The 11,769-nt window shown below is 42.5% G+C and overlaps 1 protein-coding gene across 1 annotated transcript; it reads right to left on the reverse strand.

Moving 5' to 3' along the window:
* Positions 1-1,857: 1,857 nt before the first annotated feature.
* Positions 1,858-10,519, reverse strand: SLFN14 (schlafen family member 14). The gene is made up of 4 exons (XM_053569855.1): positions 9,437-10,519; positions 7,718-7,846; positions 6,087-6,801; positions 1,858-3,186 (listed from the first exon to the last, which is right to left on the reverse strand). Exons 1-4 carry the CDS (start codon positions 10,494-10,496, stop codon positions 2,343-2,345), a joined length of 2,748 nt encoding a protein of 915 aa, XP_053425830.1. The 5' UTR covers positions 10,497-10,519; the 3' UTR covers positions 1,858-2,342.
* Positions 10,520-11,769: the final 1,250 nt, after the last annotated feature.

An 11,769-nucleotide genomic window follows, 5' to 3' on the forward strand; every position in this document is an offset into this window, starting at 1 on the left:
GGCAGAGGCAGGAGGGTTGCTTGAGCCCAGGAGTTTGAGGTTACAATAAGCTATGATGAAGCCACGCCACTCTAGCCCAGGCAATTCAGCAAAATTCAATCTCAAAAAAAAAATCATATACTTGCGGCACATGTAGCTCAGTGGGTAGGGTGCCAGCCACATACGCCAAGGCTGGTGGATTTGAACCTGGCCTGGGCCAGCTAAAAACAACAAAAAAATAGCCAGGTATTGTGGCAGGCACCTGTGGTCCCAGCTACTTGGGAGGCTGAGGCAAGAGAATCAGTTAAGCCCAAGAGGTTGAGGTTACTGCGAGCTGTAACACCAGGTTCCTCTCTACCCAGGGCAACAGCTTGAGACTCTATCTCAAAAAAAAAAAAAAAAAAATCGCATTAATGTACATAGCTATGATTTAACATTAATAATAATAAAAAAAACATATACTGCATGCATATAATTTAAAAAGTCAAATGGTGGGCAATGCCTGTGGCTCAAAGGAGTAGGGTGCTGGCCCCATATGCCAGAGGTGGTGGGTTCGAACCCAGCCACAGCCAAAAAAAAAAAACTGCAAAAAAAAAAAAAAAAAGTCAAATGGTATTGAGGCTTATAACTAAAATATAGCATTCCTTGTGCTGTCCTTTTTATATCTCCATCCAGTTTTGACTCTATTTTTATAGAATTCACAAGTCTTCCCATATCAGAATCACAATGCACTGGTATCTTTTGCAAAATGAATTAATTGCTTAACATCATTTTTCCTACCCATAAAAAGTACCATAACCCCCCATCTATAGGCAACTACTACTTCTCAGGCATAGTTTGGAATGAGTTTGGTGCTATCATCAACATACATTTTTCAAGCTATAGAATAGCCTGAAAAGGAGAGACTAAGCTTAACTTAGGGGAATGGTGAAAGTTTCATTGAGGGGGTAGGCATTTGAACAAAAACTTGATTAGTAGAATGAATCTCAAAGGCAGAGGGTCAATAGGCTGAGGAAGTGGCATAGGTACAGGCCAGGAGCCGGGCATGTGTGAGTGACGTAGGTGTTAAAGTTGCCACCCACAGTCCCCATAAACTCTGAGAGTTGGATTATAAAATTAACACCAAGTCATAATGAAAGAGATCAGAGATGTGCAAGGGGCCCTGATAGACAGACTACTTTCCGGGCCACCCGCAAAGTGTAAGGAGTGTCTAGCCTAGTTGAGTATAGTCACCTATGTGCACATAAAAAGTGAGCAATGTGTATACGTGTAAGGGGGAGTGAGGGGAAGGTTGGTGGCCAACCTGGAAAGTTTAGAAACTAGGAGAGAAAAAGAAATTCATCAGAGGCAGAGAATATTGAACAATTAACCATCCTTAGCCTCCTACATTTGCCTTAGCTTGTAAAACCTGACCTGTCCAGTCCTGGTGATGGAAATATCTTCATTTTAGAAATGATCACAACCTTGTTTTATAGATATTATAGATATTGTAATAATGTAATATAGCCTGAAGATGTCTATAATGTGGATCAGACTTCCAGCTTCCCTTACTGCAATGCTGTGCTCATAGAGTATGGCTTCCTACGTTACCACTGAACACACGGATAGCAAACGCACCTGACCCGCCTGTCACTACAGTCCTCACTGTAAATTAACAGAGCAGCACCTTCATTTATGCCTTGGTCCTTTGTGAGCCTGGTTAGCATAAAGCATCCTTCAAGAGATTGATCTGCACTTTGTGCAAAGAGGAAATCAAGCTCTGGCTCTGTGAAGCTCAAAGACCCATCTCCAGTATGAACTGCCAGCTAAGCTGCTGCCCTTGAGACATCCATTCAAGGTAACTAGGACGGGAGGTGTGCCCAGGCTCACCTTTCCAGAGGGCACATTACCACCACCCAAAAAATAGGCCAGAGAGGCTGGAGTGCTCTGAAAACCCTGGGAGATCGAGGTATAATAAAGGATGTGGTTAGAAGACTAATTTGGGTGCACCATGTGAAAGCTTGAAAATTGATTTGGTTTGAAAGTTGTGGGGACTCACTGAAGGGACATTAGCAGGACATTTCATAAAATCAGTCCTCTGAGGAGGATCTCTCTCCTTGACAGGATGACAGCTAGATTAAGCTAGGAAAGCTGGAGACCAAGGGACCAGTTAGAATCTGTTGCAATTGTCAGGAAGGAGGTGAAGAGGACTGGGAAAAGGACAGTGGCACCACAAATAGAGTGGAAGTGTCAGCCCCAAGAGACATTCCTGTGGCTCCGGGCCATGCACATGGGCCTGATTTCCTTACTTGTAACATTAAAAAGGAGGGGCTGCCCCTGACTGGGTGAGTGGACTCTCCCCTCCCTGACTTCCTGCATTATTTCTAATGATGTTCAGAGGCTGCCCTCTTCTCGTAAAGCAAGTAGAGGTGATTAATGGCTCTTGAAGCAAAGCAGAGCTTATGCAACTCCTCTGCCTGGGCACATTGTGGACTAATCCCAAACACAATATTCCTCTCCAGGCCTGAAAACTGCCGAAGACTGTCTAAAATGATGTGACTGCTCCAAACATCAGTGGCCTGGCTGAACACAACCCCTGATGTTCCACGAGTCTCAATTGATTTCATTGCTTTTAGCAGTGCAAGCTTATAGCGTCCTCTGTCTTCCTCTCTCCTGCACAGAATTGCTATATCTTTGGGGCGATAGCCATGCTGAAACAAGCTGCAACATCGTTCTGCCACATAATTTGCTATTTGCTCTGGTGTCATGTTAGTCTTTGCCTCGTACACTCCAGGCAGAGCCTCGGCACACCTCCCTTCCTCGTAGGCAGCTTCGCTGAACAACGCCAGTGCATCTGGAGAAAGGCTGGAGAGAGGATTTTCTCTGATTCTGTTCATTTCTTCTTTCAAGACCGTTGCTATTTCCCAAGCACAGTGGATCCCACTGGTGACTGTTTTACGAGGAAACCGAGCAAATGGAGGGGGAAGACCATTGACATCTGTGTGATGGACTTGCAAAGGGTCCAGAAAAATCCAGAGAACCCCATGGTGAAGGTTTTCACTTCCAGCCCCTCTCACCTTTGGATGGGTGATGTCCCTAGCCTTCATGTACCAGTTGCCATATTTACTGCAGAAATTCTCAGTCTCATCCATCACTATGTGTTTAATCTTCAGAAACTCTCCTTGCATGAAAACTTTCCGGGTCACAACTTGGCAGGTGGTTTGTTGGCTGTAAGGATGAAAGACAGAACAGGGTTTTAGGCAGATAAACAAAAGGGACAATGGCCTTCATTATTCTGTGGATTTGGATCAGAGGCTAATTCTCATCTCCCGGCTGATTCACTGATTTTAAATTGCTGTTAATACCGTAAAACCGATCTACTTACAATTTGCCTGCCAGGCAGAATGCATAAGTTTACACCCTACCATAAGTTTGGTGTTATCTTGTCAAATCTTCATATTTAAACTTTTAAAAATGAACCCAGGTAGGAGACTGTTTTATTTCTATTAATAGTCCATTTCTGCTGCTTGACAGTTCTTAAACACAAGTTCCTTGCATCCTAAAGGAAATCTCAAAAGTAACTTATGCCTGTTATTACCATTTCTTTACTTTCTGTCCCTTTTTTAGAGCTAGAGAAGAGTCGCCAAGAAGGATATTATAATTTTTATATGCAAAAGAGATATGGGCTAATTTGAATTTCTGTAAAAAGAATTCTACTTCCCCACTTATTTGTAGCACAAACCCAAAAACTTCTTTAGTTTTGGGTAAGGGAAACAGCAAGAGGTTGCTGAGTTTCATGACATATCAAGTCAGAAAATAAATCTATGAGGCCATGTTTCTCTGGCGCTATTGCAGTAACTTAGCTCAATTTCCCTAATGGTATGTTGTAGTATATATTCTTTTTTTTTTTTTTTTAATAGAAACATGGGCTCATTATGTTGCACCAGGGTGGTCTCAAACTTCTGGCCTCAAGTGATCTTTCCAACTCAGCCTTCCAAAGTGCTGGGATTATAGGTATAAGCCCTTGTGCTGGCCCTATATTCTTTTCTTAATAAATGTGGCTGTTTCTTGCCTCCTCCAATTTGGATCCAAGTAATTCCTACAGATTTCCTTATTTTACATATGTCATTCCTGAGACTTTACTCCCTAAGTCTTGAATCATAGCTATTTATGTTCTCTTTGTTCAGTTTGGACGCCGTGTACTCTTGAAGAAAAGCACTTGTTCTCAGCCATCTTTGTATCCCCCCCACATTAGAAGTTCAACAGATATTTGCTGAATGACCCTTTTGACTGGGATATTTTTACACTTAGCTGTAAAGGTTAACAAAGAACATAATCCTTAGCACAGTGTATAGAATCCTTCCTAATCTGGCATCTGCCTCCTTTCCAACATCACCAGTCACTGTGCACCCACACTCCCTCACTGCTCCAGACAGACCTACTGTTCTGATTCTCTAGTGTCTCTGTGGCTTTGGACTTGCTGTGTCCTTTGCCTAGAATGCCCTCCCCATACTGATTTCTTAAGAGTGTGCCCCATTGTCTCCTTCACTTTGACCATCAACCTCTAGCTTAAGTTAAAATAAGCATATCTTTATTGTCATCCTAATTAGACAACACACACATACTTTATTTTTTATGGCAACATCTTCAATATGTTTTCCCCTCTAAACTTGTGTCTAAGCATGTTTTCCCCTCTAAGTGCAGTGTTTAGCCCCTAAATGGTGCTCAATAAGATTTGTTGAAAATGATACAAAGGACAGGAAAAACCAAGAAGGGAGGAAGGAGTGGGCGTGGGATAAAAACTTACATGTTAGGTGCAATCAAAACTAACTAGTCTGGTGATGGACACACCATAAGCCTGATTTAAGCATTATACAGGATATCCATGTAACAAAACACTTGTATCCCCTGAGTTAATATTTTGAAATAATAAAAAAGCTTTTTAAAAAAAAGATGCGTTGAATAAGTAAACCAAAACAAAAAATGACTTTGCCCCCTTTGCTGAATCATATAGTGACCAACTTATTTTACTAAGTTGAAAGCTAGAGGTTTAAATCAAAAGCAGAAGTGAATGTTTTCTAAAATGAATGATGCAGAACAAGTCCAAAAAATGAAAATACTTTATCAACAAAATCAGATTGTATTTAAATTCATGTTTCTGCTAGGTATAATGTCCAACTGACAGAAATACCCTGTAACTTTAAACTACTAAGTGTCATGCAAATAGTGTATTTAAAGCAAAATAGGTTCATTTCTAGTTTTCTTAAATTTAAGGCAATACATTGTGGGAAAAGAAGTTTCTAGTTCTATAAATTTAAAGTTATGGCCAGACACAGTGGCTCATGCCTGTAATCCAGCACTTTGGAAACCTGAAGCAGGAGGATCATTTGAATCCAGGAATTTGAGACCATCCTGGGCAACATGGGAGACCCTACCTCTACCAAAAATTAATAAATAAGTCACACTTGGGGATATGCACCCATAGTCCCAGCTACTCAGGCGGCTGATGTCAGAGGATGACTTGAGCCTAGGAGTTCAAGACCACAATGGGCTATGATTGCACCACTCCACTCCAGCCTGTGACAGTGAAACTCTGTTTCTAAAAAAAAAAAAAAAATTAAAATTAAAAAGATAAAGTTATGTGGGGGTGGCACCCATGGCTCAGTGGGTAGGGTGCTGGCCCCATATACTGAGGGTGGTGGGTTCAAACCTGGCCCTGGCCAAATTGCAATAAGAAAAATAGCAGGATGTTGTGGCAGGCACCTGTAGTCCCAGCTACTTGGGAGGCTGAGGCAAGAGAATCCCCTATGCCCAGGAGTTGGAGGTTGCTGTGAGCTGTGTGATGCCACAGCACCCTACTGAGGGTGATAAAGTGAAACTCTGTCTCTAAAAAAAAAAAAAAGATAAAGTTATGCATACTTTGCTTATTTATAATGAGATGTTTAAGCTTGAACATTATAAATTTCCCTTCTGTAGTTTGACTTCCTGATCATTTGAAAATGTGTATATAGTTTGGGCTCTGTGCTGCTAAGGCACCAGCAAGACTTAAACTAAAAATACAAATTACTTTTGTGACAGTTTAAAAGACTAACTAAATTGGGGGGGTGTATAGTTTATACAACTCTTACGTCACAAAATCCTTTAGGGAGTCACTTTCACAAACGTAGAGGATCTCTTTTGGTTTGCAGTGGAACATGTCCTTAATTTTCTCCATGATTTTTATGGCGAGGGCTGTCTTCCTGGTTCCTGGAAAGCAGTGGATGAACAATTCCCGCGTCTCACGAAGGCTCTCAGTAAGCAACTTGCACTGCTCTGCTATAAGCAAGTTGAAAAATTCACAGCCCAGCTGGTCACTCAGGAAAGATCTGGAGCACAGACAGACCACCACAAGGGCCTGCAACAAGTCTCCCATTACATCCTTATCAGCAAGGCTGTAGGAGAGGGGATAGTGAACAGGGGTCTTGCCAGGTCTGTGCTGTGTGCTGGTCAGGTGCATCAGCTTTGGAATGATGCACACCTTTCCTGTGTAACGACCAACAGTTTGCAGTTTTTGCTTTAACTGGTGAGCAGTGTTTCGGGCATATTCAAGTCCTCCAAGCCAACTGGGGTCTAGAGAGATCGTGTAGAGAACCGGGGGGCTGTTAATTGCTATTAGGAGAGCATCGCACAGGATGTTTTGTTCTTTCCTTAAGCCGACATCACCTGCCCAGCTTCTAGAAAATATCACAATCCCCTGAGAACAAGGATGTATCTGTGTCTTCATTAATTCCTCCAATCCTTCATGATCTGAGAATAGCTTCTCACAGAGGGACTCTGGTTTAAATTGTATCTCTTCCTGTGCCACTGAAAATTCAAGGAATAGAAGTTACCAAAACTTACAAAAGCATACAGTGAGTGTTCTTGCAACATGGCAGGAAGAAATTATTCTGGCTGTGGAACTGTGGGTTTTCTTGTCTGCAAAGAGAGCACCCCCTCTTCACAGCCCTGGGCTGCAATCTGAGGTTCCCATTTCTGACAGCTGTAGTATAGGAGAAAGCTATCAGGGAGGGGTCTTCACAGAATAGCCTACTGGCACCCTCAACCCCAGATGGCCACTACTGCCAGGAAGGCACTCCTTCCTGTCAGGGTTGTCTTTTCTTTTTATGTTTTGTTTTTTGGTAAGCCTGATGCTTTTGGGAATCCAAGAACTTTCCTTTAGAACAGTAATTCTTAACTAGTAACAATCGCTCCAGCCCCCAAACCTCATATCCCAGAGGGCATTTAGCAATGTCTGGAGAATTTTTGATGGTCCCCACTGGAGGGCTGCTACTGGCATCTAGTGGGTAGAGGCCAAGAATGCTGCTAAATATACTGCAATTCACAGGGCACCTCCACCAACGAAGAATTATCTGACCCAATTGTCAATAGTGCCAAGGCTGAGAGACCCTGCTTTCGAAGGAGCTCAGGCTTTTCTGCATTGAAAAGCCAGAGGACAGTTCTTTTATGGTAAAGACTTAAGAAATTTCCAGCACTCTCTAATTTGGAGAACAAAAGTCACATGTGACTAGAAAGCTCAAAAGCACCCAGAAGTATAGTGGGGATCAGATGCCTAGGAAACAAGATTGAGACATGTTAACAAATGTTATTTCAGGACCATTTATGTCTGCTAAGTTCTACATGTGAACTCTAAGGAGAAAGACTTGGACTAATTGCTACCCAGACCTCCCAACTTAATTTTAGAAAATAAATGGTCCCCTCAGCTGAAACCAAGGGAAACTACCTGGGAAAAAATGTCGTTGCAGAGCCTCCTTAAATTCCAGGACTTTGATGGGATATGCTGGACTTCTTGGTGCAGATGAAGCTGAGGAAAACAGTTGAGAGCTGTAGTGTGTGGCCAGACTGGGAGGAGCTAAACAATCACATGGTAAGTTGTTTCAGACAAGAAATGAAAAGTAAAAGAATACTTTTGTTGCTCTTCCTACAGGACATCTGTGCATGCAAGGTGCATGAGCTACTGTCAGACGTCCTGTGCCTCATACAGTTCACAAATGTCAGGAGAGGAACTCTGGGAACTCTTGTAGGGGTCATGTCATGCATATCTAAGTCACTGTGTGACTCGGCGTGGGCAAGTCACCACGCCTCTCTCTCATGCAAGAGGTGATGGTCCCTAAAGTTCCTTTCAACTCTCCTCTGCTGATTCCAGTCTCTCTCTAAGAAAGAAAGGCATCTACACTATATATATATTAAATAATATATATAATTTATATATTTATACATATATAGTGACAGTTGTTGTTTAAGTCCCCATGCAAGGTTGGCTGGGATCAAAAGTGGCAGGATCTCTAGATCGATGGGGGGAGAGGGAAAGAGATTGAGGACAGAAGTAAACTCAGTCAAATTTAGGACAAGACAAAGAATGAGCCAATAAAATTTCTCTAATCACTCAAGTGTTGATCGAAGCTTCTTTTATCAAATTTGGAACATACTGACCATGAAGGCAAGCTGATAAGCTTAGTTCAGCCTATAAGTCCTTTATGTATTGATTGAGAATCACTAGGGCTGATTCTGAGCAAAACTGTAAGGGAAGTGAAAATACTAAAGGTTTTCTTCCCTCCCCGCCAGCCCCTGCCCCAGCATCTCCTTTGCATGCTTTTCTCTCCACTGGGTGATGCCCCAAACCCAGAGATTTAGGTATTAGCTCTTAATGTTTGCCAACAATGTTTCTTTAAAAGAACTAGCGGGGCAGTGCCTGTGGCTCAGTGAGCAGGGTGCCGGCCCCATATACCGAGGGTGGCGGGTTCAAACCCAGCCCCGGCCAAATTGCAAGAAAAAAATAGCTGGGCGTTGTGGCAGGCGCCTGTAGTCCCAGCTACTCGGGAGGCTGAGGCAGGAGAATCACCTAAGCTCAGGAGTTGGAGGTTGCTGTGAGCTGTGTGACGCCACGGCACTCTACTGAGGGCAATAAAGTGAAACTCTGTCTCTACAAAAATAAATAAATAAATAAATAAAAGAACTAGCAAAGAGTCATTTTTAAACAATATTTCTCTGAAAAAGAACCCTATAGTGGGAGAAGGTTTTTAAGCAAAAACAAATTTCTATTATTAAATTAAACACATGAGGCCCGGTGTGGTGGCTCATGCCTATAATCCTACCACTCTGGGAGGCCAAGGTGGGTGAACTGCTTGAGGTCAGGAGTTCAAGACCAGCCTGAATAAGAGCAAGACCCTGTCTCTACTAAAAATAGAAAAAAATAGCTGGGTGTTGTGGAGGGTGGCTGTGGTCCTAGCTACTCAGGAAGCCGAGGCAAGAGGATCACTTGAGCCCAAGAGTGTGAGGTTGCTGGGAGCTATGACACCATGGCACTGTACCCAGAGCAACAGTGAGACTCCGTAATTAATTAATTAATTAATTAAAACTAAATATAAGACCAAATACCCACAAAAGGTAGAGAAGAGTGCTACTCCCTGCTGACTGGGTAGTAACTTCACTCTCTCTTTACCTGAGTGAAGATCCAGCATCATGACCACCCACTCCTCAGCTGTCAGCCTTGTGACAGAATTGTTTCTCATGATCCAGGAATCTGGAGCACGTGCAAAAACTACACAACAGAAGGGCTCCACTTGAACCACGCAGACATACCCATACAGGACATCTTTTTGGTATACATTCAAGATTTTGATAGTGAAATTCACCTTCGGCTTCTTACGGCAGAAGTGGAACGTAGGCAATCTTTCTATGCAGTTTTCTATTTCTTTTTTCAATAAGTCAGGGTTCACTTTTTCCCTCTTACATCCAAATACTTCTTTGCTCTTATCATCCACCCCAATAATTAGGTACCCTCCTTGAGTGTTGGCAAATGCAGAAATATAATGAGGCAGCATTTCTTTAGTCCGAGGTACAACCTTTTTGGTGGTGAACCTTTTAAACTCCACATGTGTTGACTCAGTAAAGTTGAGTTTCTCCTTATACTTGAGTTTGTCCTTTTTAAAAAATTCTGAGGCAGATATCTTCATATCTTCCTCTTCCTGAATGTATCTGGGGAGAACTTTCTGAGGATGAAGCTCCTTCACCCTTGGTTCTCCTCCTTGGGCTCTAGACTCCTTCTCTCTGAGAAGCTCCAAGGCACTGGTGGCACTCAGGTTAATAGCGGAAGTGACATCTCTCTGATATAAATTGGAGTGCAAGCTGCAAATCCTTAGTGGGAGGCTAAAGTCATCGAGGCTCCATGACTTCACAAAAATCAGGAGATTGTGCCCCTGCTGCATGTAGTCAAGATATTTCTGCGAACCTGAAGGAAGGAGCTTTTGAAAAGAAGTTTCCAAATCCTGCCCCAGCCCATGGCATGGGTAACTATAGGTTTTCTCATCAACCTCTGCTTTGATCACGCCCCCTCCAGAGTTTAATAGTGCACATATGGCCTGGGTGATTTTAGAATTCTCAGATCTTTTCAAAGAGTTGTTGATCATCTTCTTCCTGTTTTCTTCTCCAAAAGTCACTTTGCCCACTTCTACTATTATCTCAGGATACAGCATTTCTGTATCACTCCTGAGACTCTCCATCTCAGCAGCCCCTCTGTGCACCAGTCAATGACAGAATGGAGTTTCTATAATCAGGAGAGAAATGTTGTTTCTCCATTAACAATGATTCTAGAGGTTACTATATTTTCTTCAAAGCTATCAATTACTGGAGGTTCATTTTAATATTGGAAATCATCTTTGACAGTACTGTTTTCTAACCACTTTGCCAAATAGCCTTAGACTTTCCAGTATGAACAGACATAGAGGAGCATGCTTAATATTTTGTCATGATGGAAAATTTATAATGCTGAAGTTTTTATCTACTTTCCATTTAAATAAGAAATACCAACATTGAAGCTAGGCACCATGGCTCATGCCTGTAATCCCAATACTCTGGGAGGCTGAAGTGGGAGGATTGCTTTAGCCCAGAAGTTGGAAACAAATCTGGGCAACACAGCAAGACCCTGTATCTAAAAAAAAAAAAATTAGACTGGGCACAATGGCTGGTGCATATAATCCTAGCACTTTGGAGGAGGCCAAGGTGGTAGAATTACTTGAGGCCAGTAGTTTGAGGTTGCGGTGAGGTAGGATGCTGCCATTACACTCTAGCCTGGGCAACAGAACAAGACTCTGTCTCAAAAAAAATTAGATAATTAGCTAGGCATGGTGGTGCATGCCCATAGTCTCAACTACTCAGGAGGCTGAGGTAGGAGGATTGCTTGAGCCCAGGAGTTTGAGGTTACAATGAGCTATGTTCATGCATTCAGCCTGGGTGACAGAGTGAGACCCTGTCTTAAACAACAACAACAAAACAAAAACCAAAAAAAAAAAAAAAAGCCAACAACACCAACATTGAGTCCAGATATAAAGGACATGGTTGGTGCAGGAGGCCAGGTAAGTTATTAGAGAATATACAGAAGTAGAAGTCAGAGGATGCTTCTATTTATAATGCAAAGGGAAAGAAGAGAAGGCACTAGAGAAAATCTTGCTTAAAGACAAATGTAAAATTTGGTATTTTTATATGCTATTTTATCCTTTTTTTTTTTTCGAGGCAGAGTCTTATTCTGGCCCTGGGTAGAGTGCCATGGAGTCATCATAGCTCACGGCAACCTCAAACTCTTGGGCTTAAGCGATTCTCTTGCCTCAGCCTCCCAAGTAGCTGGGACTACTGTACCCAGCACCCACAATGCCTGCCTGTTTGTTTGTTTGTTTGTTTTTCCATTTTTAGTAGAGAAGGGGTCTATTCTTGCTCAGGCTGGTCTCGAACTCTTGAGCCAAGGCAATCCACCTGCCTCAGCCTCCCAGAGTGCTGGGA

This window comes from Nycticebus coucang, chromosome 18, assembly GCF_027406575.1.
Source record: "Nycticebus coucang isolate mNycCou1 chromosome 18, mNycCou1.pri, whole genome shotgun sequence".
NCBI lineage: Eukaryota > Metazoa > Chordata > Mammalia > Primates > Lorisidae > Nycticebus > Nycticebus coucang.